Below are 18,785 nucleotides of genomic sequence, written 5' to 3' on the forward strand. Positions count from 1 at the left end.
CCATTCTACTTTCTCTCACCATGAATTAACCACTCTAAGTACTTCATATGAGTGAAATCACACCATCTCTCTCCTTTCCTGACTAGCTGACTTCACTCAGCCTGTCTTCAAGGTTCATTCACGTCACAGCACCACGTGTCAGAATGTTCTTCATTTTTTTTTTCCTTTTTGTCTTTTTTCTGACCGGTAACGGGATCGCAACCCTCAGTGTCACGCCTGTACCGGGGACTGGCAACGGGATCGCAACCCTCGGTGTTGCGCCCGCACCGCACTCAGCCAGTGAGTGGAAACCAGTCTCCACATGGGATCCGAACCCTCGGTGGGAGTGCCGCCGCGCTCCCAAGCGGCGCACTCTCCAGTGCGCCACCGGGCCGGCCCAGAATATTCTTCATTTTAAAGGCTGCATAATATTCCACTGTATGTACATGTCACATTTTATTTATCTGTTCATCCGTTGATGGACACTTGGTTGTTTCCACTTTTTGGCTGTTGGGAATAATGTTGCTATAAACATGGGTGTACAAATACCGGTGCACATCCCTGTTGTCAATTCTTTTTGGGGATATACCTAGAAGTAGAAATGCTGGGTCATATAATTCTATTTTTAATTTCTGAGGAACTGCTACACCATCTTCTGCAGACACTACACCATTTTACATTTGACCAGCAGTACACAGGTTCCAATTTCTCCACATCCTTATTGGCCATTTTTATTTCTTTGAAATGTCTATTCAAGTCCTTTTCCCATTTTTGAATGGGGTTGTCTTGTTGAGTTTCAGGTGTTCTCCCTATATATTCTAGACATTAATCCCTTCTTAGATATGTTATTTGCAAATATTTTCTCCCATTTGACAGGCTGTCTTTTTACACTGTTGATAGTGTCCTTTGATGCATAAAAGTTTTAAATTTTGATTCAGTCCAGTTTGTCTTTTTTTTTTTTGTCTATGCCTTTAGTGTCATACCAAAAAAATTAGTGCCAAATCTAATATAATGAAGTGTTCTCCCTCTGTTTTCTTCTAAGAGTTTTGAAGTTTTAGGTCTTTGGTCCATTTCAAATTAATTTTTGTACATGGTGTTATATAAGCAGCTGACCTTCATTTTTTCACATGTGGATATCAAGTTTTCCCAGCACCGTCTGTTGAAAAGACTGTCCTTTCCTCATTAAATGGTTTTGGCACCTTTTTTTTTTTTTTTTTTTTTTTTTTTTTTTTTTTGTCCGGCAACGGATCGCAACCCTCAGTGTTGCCCCCGTACCGGACCGGGGACCGGCAACGGGATTGCAACCCTCGGTGTTGCTCCCGTGCCTCGCTCAGCCAGTGAGCGGGAACCGGTCTGTATGTGGGATCCGAACCCTCGGACGGGAGCGCCGCCGCGCTTCCCAAGCGGCGCACTATCCAGTGTGCCACCGGGCCGGCCCAGGTTTTGGCACCTTTGTTGAAACTCATTTGACCATATATGTGAATATCTATTCCATTGGTCTATATGTGTGTCTTTATGCCAGTAAGTACCACAGTGTCTTGTTTGGTGTAGCTTTGTATTAAGTCTTACTTTTTTTTTTACTAAGTTTTAAAATGAGGAAGTGTGATTCCTCCAACCTTGTTCTTTTTCAAGATTGTTTTGGTTATTCAGCACCCCTTAAGATTCCATGTGGATTTTAGAATGAATTTATCTATTTTGGTAAAAAACATTGTTGGGATTTTAATAGGGATTGCACTGAATCTGTACAAACCTTTGGAGAGTACTGACATGTTAACAATATTAAATCAATCAGTCTACAAATATGTGATGCCCTTCCATTCATACCTTCCTTAATATCTTTCAAAAATGTTGTGTATGAGTCTTCCATTTCCTTGGTTAATTCCTAAGTATTTCATTCTTTCTGATACTATTGTAAATGGAATTGTTTTCTTAATTCCTTTTTCAGATTGTTCATTTTTAGGGCCCAGAAACACAACTGATTTTTTGCCTGTTCATTTTGTATCCTGCTACTTCACTGAATTTACTTATTAGTTCTAACAGGTATGGGGGATTTTTGGTGAAATTTTCAGGGTTTTCTACATAAATCATATCATCTGAACAGAGATCATTTTACTTCTTTCTTTCCACTTTGAATGCCTTTTGTTATTTATTTATTTATTCTTTTTTTTTCTGCTGAATTGCTCTGGCTAGAACTTTCAATACTATGTTGAATGTAAGTTGCAAAACTGAACATCCTTTTTTCATTCCTGATCTTAGAAGAAAAGGTTTCAGTCTTTCACCGTGGAGTATGATGTTAGCTACTGGCTTTTCATATACAGCTTTTACTATGTTGAGGTAGTTTCCTTCTATTCTTAGTTTGTTGAGTGTTTTTACCACAAAAGAGTATTGAATTCTGTCAAGTGCTTTTTCTGCATTACTTGAGATGATATTATGGTTTCTGTCCTTCATTCTGTTAAGATGGTGCATTACACTGACTGGTTTTCATATGTTGAACCTCCCTTGTAATCCTGGTATAAATCCCACTTGGTCATGGTGTATAATCCTTTTAATATACTGCTGAGATAGGTTTGCCAGTACTTGTTCAGGATTTTCACATCAAAGTTTGTATAAAGGTCAATGGCCTGTACTTTTCTTATACTGTCTTTGTCCTTGGATATCACAGGCATGTTGGCCTTATGAGTTAGAAAGTTTTCTGTTCTCTTCAGTTTTTTGAAACAATTTGAGAAGGACTGGTGTTAGCCCTTCTTTAAGTGTTTGAAAGAATTCACCAGTGATGCCATCAGGTCCAGGGTTTTGCTTTGTCAGGAAGTTTTGGATTACTGATTCATTCTCCTGACTAGTTAGGGATCTATTCAGATTTTCTATTTTTTCATGATCCCGTCTTCGTGGGTTTTGTGTTTCTAAGAATTTGTCCATTTCATCAAGATTATCCAATTTGTTGCCCTCCAATTGTTCACAATACTCTCATACTGTCCTTTTTTTATTTCTGTAGAATCAGTATAATGTCCCCACTTTCATTTCTAAATTTAGAAATTTAAGTCTTCTCTTTTTTCCTTCATCAATCTAGCTAAATGTTTGTCAATTGTATTAATCTTTTTGAAGACCAACCCTTGGTTTTACTGGTTTTCTGTATTATTTTTCTACTCTTTATTTTACAAGTTATAAATTATAAAACTAGCCTTCATAATTATCCATGTACTTAACTTTACCAGACATCTTTACTTCTTCATACAGCTTTGAGTTCCTGTCTAGTGTCTTTTCATTTCAATCTAAAGGACACCCTTTAGCAATTTTTGCAGAACAGGTCAAGCGCTAACAAACTCCCTCAGTGTTCAATTATCTGGGAATGTCTTAATTTCACCCTTATTTTTGAGAAAGTTTTGCCAGATATAGGATAATTGGTTGACAGGGTTTTTTTCTTCAGCACTTTGAATACATCAACCCACTGCCTTCTGGCCTCCAAGGTTTCGGACAGGAAATCTGCTGATAATCTTAGCGGTATCCCTTGCATGTGATGTTACTTTTCTCTCACTGCTTTCAAGACTCTTTGTCTCTGGCTTCACACAGTTCGATCACATTGCGTCTTTGCGTGAGTCTCTGAGTTCATCCTGCTTGGAGTTTTTTGAGCTTCCTAGATGTTTATATTCATGTTTTCAATAAATCTAGGAAGTTTACAGCCAAATAATTTGTCTGCTCCTCTCTGTTCTTCTGAAACTCCACAATCCGTGTATGTTGATGTTTGTGTTCCAGAAGTACCTTAGGTTCTGTTCATTTCTCTTCAATCTTTTTTCTTTCTGTTCCTCAGACTTGATAAATTTTTAATGGTCCTAATCATCACACTGTTTGTGTTCCAGAAGTACCTTAGGTTCTGTTCATTTCTCTCCAATCTTTTTTCTTTCTGTTCCTCAGACTTGATAAATTTTTAATGGTCCTAATCATCACACTCACAGGTTCTTTCTTCTGCCTGCTCAAATCAGCTTCTGAATCCCTCCAGTAAATTTTTCATTTCAGTTATTGTACATTTCATTCCCAGAATTTCTTTTGGGGTCCTTTTTATATTTTTTTACCCTATTACTGATATTTCCATTTTGTTCATACACCATTTTTTTTAACTTTTTCTATGTTTTCTTTTAACTCTCTGAGCATCCTTAAGACAGCTATTTTAAATTTTTTGTCTAGTAAGTCCACCATCTGCTCTTTCTCCAGAACAATTTCTGATGTAACTTTTTCTATGTTTTCTTTTAACTCTCTGAGCATCCTTAAGACAGTTATTTTAAATTTTTTGTCTAGTAAGTCCACCATCTGCTCTTTCTCCAGAACAATTTCTGATGATTCGTTTTCCCTTCAAATAGGAATATATTCCTTGTTTTCTTAACTATCTATCTAACAAGAGAAGAGTTAAATAAATCTTATTGCATTCATACAGTGTAGATGGTGGCATGGTTACTCATTCATTCAAAAAACACTTATTAAATGCCAGCCACTTTATAGCTGCTGAAAACAGCAATTTTTTAGAGTATAGCCTCAAAAAAAGATAAGCTTTTAGAGTCTGCTCTAATCATTCACATATCCTAGAACTTACCATACAGTAGGCACCCAATAGATAGTTGATGAATAAATGAACATATTTCAAAGTGATAAGCTTTTGTAGCGTTACTTATAAAAATAACAATTCTCTTCACTATACTTTTCATATAAAATTAGGGTTTTAAAAGCATTCTTTTAAAAATAAAGGCAGCTTCAAGCGTCCTGGCATATGATCTAAATGAGTGTGGTATGTTTCTACAAATATATTTTACATGTATACCATTCTTTAACCAACCCTAAAAACACACCTTTACAATGTACTGCAATGACACCCTCAGCATTTTCACAAATATCCAAAAATTCTTGGACAATGGCATCGGTAGGGGTGCTGCCATCCGCAAAGAAAAGGTCGTGGTGATCAAAACCGGCCTCCGTAAAGCGCTTAGCATCGTACATCCTTTTATTCAGGCGAATAATGGTAGTAACATGGTGATTCTTAAAGTAGGGGATATAAGTCTCAGGAGAGTGCTGGTGGTAACCTGCAGAAAGAAATGCACCAGGCCTCGTAAAATGCAGAAGGAAAGTGATGAGCAAGCTTTTCCTGTAACTGGGTAGAAATAGGATGTGGACTAGACTCTGAATACCAATTTGTTTATAAGAAATAAAATTTTTTTAAGAAGTTAAAATCCAGGCAGAATGATGGACTGAAATGACCGAGTATGCTTAAATAATTAAGACTTAGTCAAGCTTTTTTTAACCCTTTGGCCTCTTTCAAAATAAAATGCAGGAGGATACTTTCAATAGCAAAGTTATACCGGTCCCATAATTTCACATACCACTTTCAAGTCTGGATCTTGTATGAGGTCCACAGAAGGCAATAAATCGGTCTGGTATTATCCAATTTAAATCTCCATTTTCTGCTTTCTGCAAAGGGAAGACCAGCACAATTCATTTTTAATTTTTAGACTTAATTTCCTCTCCACCTCCCTTATCAATACTGAGTCTCTGAGGGACTTCAGATCCACCTGCTTTAGCACAAAAGCTGTTTATAAATGACCATGAGACAGGAAGTCTAAAATGTGCCCTACTATAAGTACTCTAAGGGAATAACTTCTCCTGGTCCTAATCGCTTTCTTTTAACAATATTTCTTTGCTAGAATAGTCAGCCCCTGGAAAATAGAGCTGACTGCTGATATCTAAAATAAAATACACTAAGCACTTGGTTATTTTATCTAAGGAACTTTGGCTATTTTATCTGAATAAATTCTCATTATACTTGCTACTAACTAATAAGAAAGCAAACTTATCTAGCATGAGGGAACTGTAAACTTCCCTATTTTTCTGAATGACTAAATGATTTCCAACATAAGCAATCTTGACTCCTTGAACAAAGGAAAAAAAAACATTTATTCAGGTTCCTGGCTTCTCAATATTTACTTACTTACTATTATTTTTTGACATTTTTAAATGAAAGATAATCGATTATATATATTTGTGCAGTACAGAATTGAATATCAATACACATGTATAATATGTGGTGATCAAATCAGGATAATTAGTATAACCTCATGTTTATAAAATATAATCAATCTTAGTTACCATTTACTCATGTCTCACCAACCTCCCTCCTCCCTTACCCCCAATAACCACAGTTCTGTTCTCTTCTTATTTTGAAAGTTTAACATATTATTACGATTCTTTCTTTCTTCCTTTCTCTGTCTCTCTTTCTTTTCTTTCTTGCAGTTCCCATTTATTAATGAGGACGTGCAGGTATTTCTCTTTCTGTGCCTGGCTTATTTCACTTAACATAATTTTCTCCAGGCTCATCCATGTTGCTGTGAATGGCAGAATTTCATTCCTGTTTAAGGCAGAGTAGTATTCCATTGTGTATATATACCACATTTTCCTTATCCAGTCATCTCTTGATGAATATTTAGGTTGACTCCAACTCTTGGCTACTGTAAATAGAGCTGCAATAAACATGGGAGTGCAGGTGTCCCTTTGACATCATGATTTCCATTCCTTGGGGCATATGCCCAGTAATTCAATGTCCCAACTGAACTCAACAAGAAATTACTTACTTATTTATAGAGACACACATTTCTATCATTTTTCTAACTATTTAATAAGAGACCCAATCAAAAATGTCACTAAATCCAACAGGAAATTCAAAATTACAAGTATACTGAGATCACCAATATGTCTCTACAAAAAAAATGAATATAAACTGATATGTAAAATGTTACTTCCTGTTACTAAGTCCTTTGGATTGAGTTACCATCACAATTATTGTAGCAAAAATATAGTTCAGATTTAACAACAATATAAACATATCTTTTAATGAAACAGGTAACAGAGACTTGTAAGCAGGAAGTAGGAGACATCTGGTAGTGGAGAAGGTGAGAACTAGTGATAAAAAGATAAATTATATGATCATAGCACGCTGTATAAATGTGCCCGAATATCACATTGTACTCCATAAACATACATAATTATCATAGGTCAATTAAGAAAGCAAATTAAAAAGAAAAAATATTTTCAGAGACAGTAGATTAGAGGTTACCAGAAACTGGGGTAAGTTACTGCTTAATGGATATAGAGTTTATGTTTAAAATGACAAAAACGTTTTGGAAATAGATGGAGGTCATGGTCACATAGCATCGAGAATGAGATTAATTCCATGCAACCGTACATTTAAAGATGGTTAAAATGTCAAACCTTACGTTATATATATTTTAGCACACACACAAAAAAAATACAGATAAATTAGCTTTGCAATTGGGGTGATTATATACGTACCTAAGAATGAGTAAGAAATAAACTATGAGTTTCTTATACATCTAGAGGGGACAGGGAGGTAACTAACCAAACCGGTTTATTTAGTTGTCAACAGTGGGAATTGGTGAGCCCATGTTCCATAATAAAAGGCCTAAGCAGGATGAAGAGAAATGTTGCCAGATGTTCTCATTTTGAAGTGAAACCGGAAATCTGACGTTTGTAATAAGATGCCGGCAACAACCAGATTTCATTGAATTGCTGACATCATAGATTATTAAGATGCATCCTGAATTTGAAGAAGTTAAAATAGTAAAAAAAAGGCATTGTGGAATCAATGAAAGACACTAAGCCCAAATTTCCAAATACACCGTATACAAAACTAAACAAAATGGGCCTGTGGCTACCTACCTAACCAGTTCCCTGTGTCTCAATGCAGTTTCACTGAACGTAAAAACAGTTCTGGGTGTGAGCCTGCTAGCCTGCCAGCTCACAGCCCTGATTTCTTCAGTGATGAGAGGGGAGCTAGCTAGTGCCTGTATTCCTCCTCAGTAATAACACACAAAGGCACACGCTGAAGGACCAAGCGCCACAGGGCGCTTTTATTGGTTTTGCTTTTAATGTTTAATTTTAGAAACAAGGACAAAAAAAGGTGTTAATAATTTAGTTATTTGTTAATTACTAGTTAAGATGGTAGTTAAACACATATTGTATTTTAGAAATGGATTGTAATTACAGAGAAGTAAAGATACAATAGGCTTTTACATCTTTGGTACATCACAGTAACAAGTGATCATCATTAGCCTAATACATCAATAAAATAGTGCAGTTATACTTAAGAGCTCATTAAAATAAGTTACTTTAGAAACTGATTATGAAAAAATAGTTATCTAGGCGTCAAGATCCTGCTGCGCAAAGTGCTGTCTGAGGAATCACCCTCCACAATTAGACAGTCTGCTCAAGTTAACTGTAGTGGAATAAAAAAGACAAGAGTCTACAAGTACTGTTGGCTGAAAAAGGCCTTCAGCATAGCATCTTCCTCATTATCTATTTGGAGGATGAAACTGTAGAATTAAATTATTTATTCTTTAAAATAAAATACAAGACACTTGGGGTTTTCCCTGCCTGGACTGTGCCCACTCCCACCTTCTTAAAATTTTTTGTCTGGATGGTTTGATAGGGCTGAACCCAGAATCACAGCTACATGCACAGCTGGAGACTGAAGTCTGGCCAGAGCAGCGCCCCCAGTCCAATTTCTGGTAAGTATTTGAGCAACTGAATGGGGTCATGCTTGAAGCCACACCTGCTCCTGGACTCTTTAATTTATGCAATCCAATAATTTTTCTTTTTTGTTTAGGCCATTCGTGTTTACTTTCCATAATTTGCAACCAGAACTGTCCTGACTTATATAAACAAAGATATTTTCCAGAGATAATTAGATGTATTATGACTACTGATCTCATCATACCCTATGCTAAGGGTTTTACAAACATTATCCAACTTAACCACCGTATGAAAGTCATCAATACTAAAAAATAAATACTTAAACTAAACATGATGAAAAATGCAAAGATGCACACATATCAAATACAAAAACCACCACTAAGAATTTGGACTGGTGGGGCCGGCCCGGTGGCGCACTGGATAAGTGCGCCGCTTGGGAAGCGCGGCAGGCGCTCCCGCCCGAGGGTTCGGATCCCACATACAGACCGGTTCCCGCTCACTGGCTGAGTGAGGCGCGGGAGCAACGCCGAGGTTTGCAATCCCGTTGCCGGTCCCCGGTCCGGTACGGGGGCAACACTGAGGGTTGCGATCCGTTGCCGGACATGGAAAAAAGACAAAAGACAAAAAAAAAAATTCGGACTGGAGAAATGGGGATAAGGGAAGAAGTGACTTTTTGTTACTTTGTACACACCTAGTTTGTTTGATTTTACTTAAAAAAAAAAAGAAAAGAAAAGAATATTACTTCTGTAAGTAAAATAGATGAATAAAAGAGTTAAAAACAAGGTGAATCTGACGGAATTTTGGTTGAAGAGTACACTTTCAGGTATAAGGTGAGGAAGTCCCAGGGATCTAATATATGCATTCTACATTGTACTTGAAATTTGCTAGAGAGGAAATCTTAAGTGTTCTCACCACACACATTAAAAAAGGCAACTGGGAGCTGACAGATGTGTTCATTAGCTTGACTGTGGTCATCAGCTCAGAATGTACACATACATCGAAACATTACTTTGTACACTTCAAATATATGCAGTATCTGTCAATTATACCTCAATAAAGCTGGGGGGAGGGGAAAGGGTTAGGAAACATTACCCTTGAAAACTTACTTCATAGTGTTCATACTCATCAAGGCTAAAAGAGTTGAAGTCAAGGAAGCCATACTGCATTGCCTACAACCCAAAAGAAAGCCTTTAAGCACAAAGATGCAAATAATGAAACAATTTCCTACCCAATTTCCTAATAACAAATATCAGGAGGCACCCCAGGAAAGTATTATTATATCTGGATTACTTTCTATTGAACAGTTTTTAAAGGAAGTGGGCTGTACCTTTTAAAAGCTTCCATTATCTAGAAAATAATTATAAAAATATTTAATAAGATTTGATTATTTTATTTTCATTCCCAATCACCCTGCCCATGCACAGTTAAATAATCATATCTTCAAAATAATCTTACTAACTTACTAGACCAACACTGCCCATGGTTGAAGACTCAGAAGTTTAGGATTCAAATACAATGCACAACCCAGTCATCTCTAAATAAATAATAAAGAGGAAAGAAACCATGCGCTAGTTTATCCCAAACAAAACCCACACACTTCATAAATATCTTCACTTTCAAAATCTTCTGAATTAAGAGATCCATGCTCCTTACATTAAAGACAACCCAGACATCAAAAACACTAAAATTCAAATTTTTGAGGGAAACAAATTCTTCTTTCAGTAAGAAAAAAACGTAAAATGCTCTGTCCTATCCTGTAGCTTCACTCTTGAGTTGCAGTAAGTTGCAGTACAGCACACTGAGAGAAATAAACAGGGCATGCACTTTCTGAGACAAGGGTGAACTGAGAACCAGCGGCCCCTGCAAAGGGCTCCCCTGGGAAGGCTTCTCCTGGGAAGGGCTCCCCCCTGGGAAGGGCTCACTGACCACTGAGCGACACAAGACAGAAGCAAGAACTCTTGATCGCATTCTTGGTTCAAAAGGGGGATTCTTGCCCCCTGGGAAGGGCTCACTGACCACTAAGCGACACAAGACAGAAGCAAGAACTCTTGATCGCATTCTTGGTTCAAAAGGGGGATTCTTGTAAACCCGGTTTTCAAAATTTAAACTACTGAAATATAAATGTAAAATAAGGCTAGAATACCAACTAAAAAGTCCTCATTTTATAAAATATAGTTAGACACTAATTCCAAGACCAAATCTGTAATAAATTTTACTTCCTAGAATTCAAAATACTCAATATATTTCATGATATTTGGACCAGAGACATCCCTAACAGAATGACACAATAAAACATAGTTTACAGGCAACTCCTATTATCCTCTGAATTTCAAAAGGTGATCCTACTGGAAGCAGACAGCACTAACATTAACACATAATTACATTTATAAATGTTTCATTTATGCAATAGTCAAAATCAGTCACAAATAAAACATGTTTAAATTGAAAATAAGAAGCTGTTGACCCTTAAATAAAACTTAATATAGTGTGAAAAAAACAGTCTTTGACCTATAATACCAGCTAATTAGATTTTGGGTGCAATGCCTGGTAAAAACCCAGTAACTGCTACACAATGTGAGAGTGAACCATTCCCAAGCCCCTCAGAGCTTTTCTCTTTTTAAACGTGAGCACGCCTACCCACATTAGCCATTCCTGGGGCCTATCTGGCAGGGACTACAACTGGAAGATGCCACTCACAACTACTGTCCTTCTGTCTCTGATGTCCCCCTCTGCCTAGTACCTGCCTCCGAGCTGCCGGCAACTACCTCAGTGTCAGCCTCATATCCCAGAGTCACTGGACTCAAAGCCAAATTAAGTCCCCATACCTCATTGCCTAGCATAGGAAAAATGGCATACTAATGAGTCTCTGAATTTGCATACTAATTGGTCCTCTCATTTTAATTCACAAAATTTCTGTCAAAATTTCCAGAAAGCCGGTATTTCATAATATGAGAGTTTCACTAAATAAACCTGGGTTCCTTTTGCCTCTGAAAACACAAGTCATATAAAACTCGAGATATTGGTGAAGGCTTATTTGACCCATGTGCTACTTATTTACAATTCTAGTTTCTAATGCTGCTCTGACCTTCAAGAAACATGCCTGAGGGACTGGGAGTCACCACCAGGGCCTGCAGCATCGCCCAGGGGACCTACTCACTTAGAATGAGATGTGAAGGGTGTCCCTGAGAGTCAAGACAGCAGCACTGTCTTTGACCCACTTAGTTTTATATAAAACCTGGTAACAAACTAATTGGCTATCCAAATTCTGTTGAACTAGAAACTGAATGCCTAAAAAACCAAAAATGAAGTACATGACAACTACTGTGGCACAGAGATGCCTGCTGTAAACAGTACGGGTGGGAATCAGACCCATGAAATACATAAATCAAAGGGAACCTGGAAACCAGGAATCTATTTATTTTGTTTTTCTTTTAAATCATAACACACTCAAAATCAGTCCTGGATCTAAAACCTAATTTCGTAACTATCTCTTATAGTCGCCTGTTTTTTAAGTGGCTTTCCCCCCATCTCATCCACAGAAAGACTCAGAAATTCAGAATAAGCTACTTCCTGCTTTAGTGTCATTCTAACATTAGTTGGGAAATGAAATAACTGTAATCATTCACATCTTGGAAGAAATTCCAACAAACAAATCTTTGGGGAAGAAGGCTTAGACTTCCTTGGACTGTACTTCCGTTCTCCAACACTGCACTGTCACTTACCTTCTTTACTGCGTGAAAACAGTCGAGAAGTGTAATGTAGAAACTGCAGCTTCCATAGGCAGCATCTCTGAAATTCCAAATGCATTGAAATACGTGGTTCAGTTAATTTAATTTTCTGTAGTGCACTTAAGACAAAGCTGACAAAAATTTAAAATCAAACACATACTCAGAACAACTCTCAAAAACAAAAAATCAAAAAAACCTTGGTTTTCAAATAGAGGTTAAGTCAGTTATAAATTTCATTACAATTTCCACCTATCCCAATAGGTACTGTTTTACAGGCCTGATCAATATGACCACTTCCTAACTTTCAAATGATCTCTCCGGATCATTTTGGCTTTGGTAGCTGAGCTTCCTTCCTGAATTCAGCTAATCAGTAATACCTACTACCCTTCCTCCCAAAAGGACAAGGCATTTGAATTTTTTCTTTAAACTAGAAAATGTCGTATCAAACAGTGACCAGGATAGATTGCTTTCTGATTCTGTATATACGCATATGCGTATGAGTGTCTAAGTCTGCAAACGCGCGCACGTGTGTGTATCTCCACCAAAGTAGAAAAAAAATATTGAGAAATCAAAGGTGATATGTGAAATACTAGGTGCAACATCTTTGTGCTCTGTTGCTATCATTATGCAACACTTTTAACAATATAACTAGGTAACTTCTTTCTGATTCTTAAGAGACGATAATACCAATAAAACCATAGGAACTACGAGGAATCAACTACTTTTGGCAGAATCTCTTCACCTTTGGGAAAGTACTTAAAGTACTTTACAGACGACTCCACGCAAACACTACATTAACATGTATCAGTAATCTTATTACAAATCCCTTTATATCAGGTAAGATTTTGATATAAAAATACAACACCTCCCCACCCCTACCTGCTTCTCCTTTGTGGCTATCTCAAGCCACTACAAGATGAAAATTTTTGGAATTAGGCAAGATAAAAATTAATTTGATTACGATCATGCTAGGCATGCCACACAACTGTGCCTACCTGAGCAGGACTCACTTGTTCACAGGGGGAGCAAGGTTGCTACTGCAGCCACCATGAACTGCCTGCCTCAGCTGGGTTTTTACACTAATATTTCTTACCCGAAAAACTAAAGTGCAAATTTTTAACATTTCATTCTTGCCCAAACCTTAAGAGTTGAGACTATATAATTAGAGCAACATTTAAGCTAAAACAGTCTTAGACGCTACTGACTGAACTGGTTACGCTTTGGAGCCTCAGGAGGACTGAACGCAAGGTCTTACAAGGTGCTGTTTTCGTTCTGTAAAATTCTGAATTTAAATACTTCTCTTCTAAAAGCTAGAAAAGGTCTCTTTCTCTATCCAACCTAGAAGACAGCGATTTCACCAATACCCCACTGGCAATATTCAGAATGGAAAAAACAAAATGGCCTGAGCAGTGGTTCTCAGAGTGTGGCCCCTAGGTCACAGCATCAGGATCACCCCAACTTGCTAGAATGCTCAGGAGCCACCCACACCTACTGAATTAATAGTTCTAGGGACAGGGCTAGGTAATCTGTGTTTTAGCAGGTGTTCCAGGTGACTGTGATATATGTTCAAGTTTATGAACCACTGACCTAAAGAATCAGCACAAATACTTGTTCTGTAGAAATAGTTTTTTTATGTTATAGGAAATGTTTTTAGATAGAGGAACTAAGGCAGGAAAACAAAATATTTTAGCCCAAACCAAATCAGAATTATCAATGGAAATACAGTAAACTCTCAAATTGCATCCCGATGATTTTAACCATGTCTCCTCAGTTAAATACTATTATCTTCTTAACTTACTGATAATTTTTTTCGAATGAAGCTAAAAGCATGTTGATTCAGTATTTATGACAATTTAATGCATTTATTCAATGCATTTTTTTGAGAATCTACTTGGGCCACGCCCTGCTCTTGACAGTGGTAATTCAACAAGGTTTAGTAGGGGCTTCAGTCGAGTCCTGCCTTATACATCACACTGTCTGAACAGACAGCGCGGGTCTTTCTTCATTCACTCATGTTTATTTCATTAACACCTCCAGTTTTAAAGCCACCCACGCCTCCTTCTTCCCACCCCAGTAATCAGGTTTCTTCAAAGAGGCAGAACAGCAGCTCTAAATCTGGGAATAGGCCTTTGTGAGGGGAGAAAATCCTTGACAGTAAGATCATTTAGCAAACTTGGAAAAACAGATGAGAATCAATAAAAGGGTGTTGCTTAGAAACTACAAAACCATGTCAAATATTAGTTTTAAAAAACGGCAGCTTTCATAACAGCTTGTAATCACAATAGCCAAAAACTGCAAATGACCCAAATATCCACCAAAAGGACAATGGACAAATAAATTGTGGTATAATCCCAGAACGAAATGCTATAAACGCAATAGAAAAGGATGAACTTCTGATACCTGCCACTACACGGATGAACCTCACAGATACTACGTACTTAAAATGCCAGAGCCCAGCTCCCCAACACACACAGTGTGTGATTCCAGTTACACCAAGTTCAAAGGCCAGCAACACTGACTGACAGTGGTGGACGTCACCGCAGGGGTCAGCGGGGGTGGGGACTGGCTGGAAAGAGGTAGGCAGGAATCTTCTGGATGAAGGCAGTGTTTTGCATCTTAGCTGTGTGTGCTAGTTACATGTATATACATAAACCTTCACTGCACTATGCTCTTAAGATTAGTGGTTTTTAAAACTGTATAACTTATACACTGACTTTAGGCTGGGGGTGGGGGGTTAATATTCAACAAATGTCAGCTAAGGGCCAGACACTATGCCAAGTGTTTTACATGCAGGATGTCCCTTAATCCTCACAATCCCTTTAGGTAGATATAATGAGGTACTTCAAAAGTTTGTGGAAAAATATAACTCAAAGATAATACGCATCTTTCCATGAACTTTTTGAAGTACCCTCATGTTATCATTGCCATTTACAGACTAGGAGACCAAGGCTCAAACTGGTGAAGGACCACAGAAACATACGTAGGAGGGCTGAGAGCCAAACTCCCCTTTGAAGTCAATAGCCAAGCCATTAACAACACTAGCAAGAAAAAGAAAGCAGAAGCCAAAAAAATAAACTAAGCAGCAAACAGTATTCTAACAGATAACACCAAAGAACAGCAATATATGCTGTTCATAAAAATAAGCCTCAGTGTAAGGTATCAAGAAAATGTTAAACTATATTTTACACTGTTTTTCTCATTTAGACAGGCAGAAAAATATTTCATATAATTCAATAACATACATGTGATGATACTATACATACAGTTAACCCTTGAACAACGTGGGGTTAGGGGTGCTGCCCCTGTGCAAATGAAAATCCAGGCATAACTTTTGACTCCCCCAAAAGTTAACTACTTAACTACTAATAGCCTACATGTGGACTGACTGAATTGTGTCCCCCAAAGTTCATATATTAGAAGCTTAATTCCCACTGTAACTGTTGAGGGCAGGACGTCCCATTATGGTGACTGAAAGGTGGGGCCCTGAAGAGGTGATCAGATCATAGGACCACGCCATAGTGAAAGGATTAATTATGGTGGTCAGGTGTGTGGTTCTGAAGGCTTTAAAAGGAGAGTCTCTCTTCCTCCGCTCCACCATTCCGCCATGTGAGATCCCTGGGTCCCTGCTGCCACCACCAAGGCCTTCACCAAATGTGTTCCCTGGACTTTGGACTTCCCAGCCTCCAAAACTGTAAGCAATAAATTTAGTTTTCTTTATATATTAGCCAATTGCATGTATTTTGTTATAAGCAACAGAAACGGACTAATACAGCCTACTTACTTAAAATTTTAAGAGTAGGCTACTTATTTAAAATTTTCCAATATATTTATTTTAAAAAATCTGCATATAAGTAGGTCTGCACATTTCAAACCTGAGATGCTCAAGAGCCAACTATACATATATATATATATATATATATATGAGAGAGAGAGAGAGAGAGAGAGAGAGAGAGAGAGAGACATATGTATACGTATATTCTTTTGTACAAGTATAGACATGCATAAAAGCATATGCATGCTTTTCTACTTTTAAACTCAGTGGTTAAAGAATTCTAAGTTGAACTGAATTTAATCCAATATTGATATGGAAACTAAACTATTTACTGTAAATGAATGCTATTCTTTTTTTTTTTTTTAAAAGATGACCAGTATGGGGATCTTAACCCTTGACTTGGTGTTGTCAGCACCATGCTCTCCCAAGTGAGCCAAGGGCCGGCCCAATGAATGCTATTATTGTACAACCTCTTGTTAGCAATACTTTTTTAGTTATATTTATTCTATGCACTTGAAATGGCAAGGATAAAAATACAATGTAATTTCTATCAAAATAAAATCAGGCTTTATAAATTCTGATTGTTCTATTTTCTAATTATTAAGATAGAAAGAACAGTAAGATGTGATGATGCACCAAATTCAAAAATTTTAAGTCCATCATCGGCTGATACTTTTGTAAAATATAATAAATATGAAATACAATAATACGATAGTATTGTACTGTTAAATACTCACAATAATGCAATAATCTTATCTTGGTAAATAAAGTGAATTAGGAGAAAAAAATACATGCCCAAATTCTTCTATTATTTGATTCTACAGACATAAAATTACTCTACAAATGTCTCTAAAATCTTGCTCTCAATTTCTGTATTTATCTCATCACAGGCCGGTAACAAAAACTCACAGACTGGCACCAGCTCGCAGGCCACACTCTGAGAAACACTGTGTTAGATAATAAGTATCTGGTATGAATGACTGAGAAGATTCAAATTTCACAAACCTGAACTGTTTCTAGCTAAGTCCTGCTTTTTAGAGAATTACTGACTGGTGCTCCTGGGACAAGAGGTAACTAACTTCACTTCTCAGTGCCAAACTTTAATAATTTTAAACACAGGAATGGCAGTAAGCAACGTTTATTTGGTTTTTGGCACTGGTACTTAAATTAACTCAACTTCTTTTTTCACATCAGCAAGGTCCCATGGATCCTTACTTGGAGTATGTGAAGTGTGTGAGCTGATTCCTGCTTCAGGAACTTGTGTTGTAAACTGTAAGAATGGCATTATAAAAGATCACCATTATAAAGCAGAGTTCTGTAGGACAAGGCCGTCACTGTAGGAAGAGATTCTTCCAGTGGTTAGGAAGGCCCATCCCAAAGCTCATACGCAATGAAGTCAGATTCACAACCTTAAGTTTTTAAAGGCAAGGCCATACCTTCAAAATTAGGCACTCAAGATAAATGCAACAATCCTAAAACAGTGAACTAAATTTGTGAATGGAAGAACAATGCAGTATTTGAAATTATCTATAAAGTATGTAAGGAGCAAAATTATTTCACACATTTATTACCCATTAAGCACCACACAAATATTTAGATTATACAGCTGAGCTAAGATCTTGATAAACAGGAGAGATACTTTTAGGACTTAATTTGATTTAAAGATAAACAATACAAGTTTTTTTTTAAATACGTTCAGCACCATCGCATGGGCAAGTTTGAAAGGAGGAGGCCATCCACCCGTGTGAGGACACTGCTGTCTGCTACCTGACTGGCTTTTCTGGCTGTGGTACAACAGCAGCAACCTCACCCACTAGTTCTGCTGGCTATGGCCTTAAAATACGTTCAGCACCATCGCATGGGCAAGTTTGAAAGGAGGAGGCCATCCACCCGTGTGAGGACACTGCTGTCTGCTACCTGACTAGCTTTTCTGGCTGTGGTACAACAGCAGCAACCTCACCCACTAGTTCTGCTGGCTATGGCCTTAGTTTCTGCTCCAGAAAGCAACTCCTGATTATTGGGACAACTTATCCCTTGACTCCTCAGTGGTCATGGTGAGTACCGTAACTCCAGGACTCTCACCTGGTTTCAAAGCTTAGTTCTCATCAATGGCAGTGGCTCTCATCCAGGGGAGATTTTGCTTGCCATCCCTGCCACTTCTGGGGACATATGGCAACATCTGGAGGTATTCTGGGTTTTGACAATTAGGATTGGAATGCCACTGGCATTAGTGCACAGAGGCCAGGGATGCTGCAAAACATCCCACAGTGCAAAAGATAGCCCCCCATGACAAAATGTCAGCAGTGTCACTGTCAGGAAACTTAGATGGGTGTTATTTGCAAGCACGTCAAAATGAATATTTACCAGACTTCTTTTTTCAGAAACAACTACCATGACATTTCTGGTAAGGGTCTGATTAAATGAATAAATGAACTACCACATCATACTTATATTTACCTGAAAGGCATATAGGATATATCTCCAAAGATTAATATTCTATATGCTTCTTCTGGAGTTCTCCCCAAATATATAACCTATATTTGAAAATAGAAGAGAAAGGCAATTTACTTCTAAATGAAGATACAGTACTGTCAGTATGAAGTCAACTTTGCACAATTCTAGCCAGTCAACACAGTGGGAGTCTCCAGCCCTCCCAAGGATCTTCAGAGCCACTGGGTCCTGTCAGTGAATTCCTTTGTTGTTTGAATCTACCATAGCCCATTTCTGTTGCTGATCAACGATTTTTCACACCAACCTTCTGTGGTAAGAAGTACAGCATC

The 18,785-nt window shown here is 37.6% G+C and overlaps 1 protein-coding gene across 1 annotated transcript in view; it reads right to left on the reverse strand.

Annotated features, from left to right (window-relative positions):
* The window catches only part of CDC14B (cell division cycle 14B), a 61,179-nt gene that overhangs the window by 24,236 nt on the left and 18,158 nt on the right, over positions 1–18,785 (reverse strand). Inside the window, exons 5-9 of the mRNA XM_008569805.1 lie at positions 18,463–18,539; positions 12,228–12,294; positions 9,612–9,674; positions 5,343–5,430; positions 4,815–5,045 (exon numbers count right to left, since the gene is read on the reverse strand). Coding sequence (XP_008568027.1) covers positions 4,815–5,045; positions 5,343–5,430; positions 9,612–9,674; positions 12,228–12,294; positions 18,463–18,539 — 526 coding nt within the window. The remainder of the gene's footprint in view (positions 1–4,814; positions 5,046–5,342; positions 5,431–9,611; positions 9,675–12,227; positions 12,295–18,462; positions 18,540–18,785) is intronic.

This window comes from Galeopterus variegatus, unplaced genomic scaffold, assembly GCF_000696425.1.
Source record: "Galeopterus variegatus unplaced genomic scaffold, G_variegatus-3.0.2 Scaffold531, whole genome shotgun sequence".
Lineage (NCBI taxonomy): Eukaryota > Metazoa > Chordata > Mammalia > Dermoptera > Cynocephalidae > Galeopterus > Galeopterus variegatus.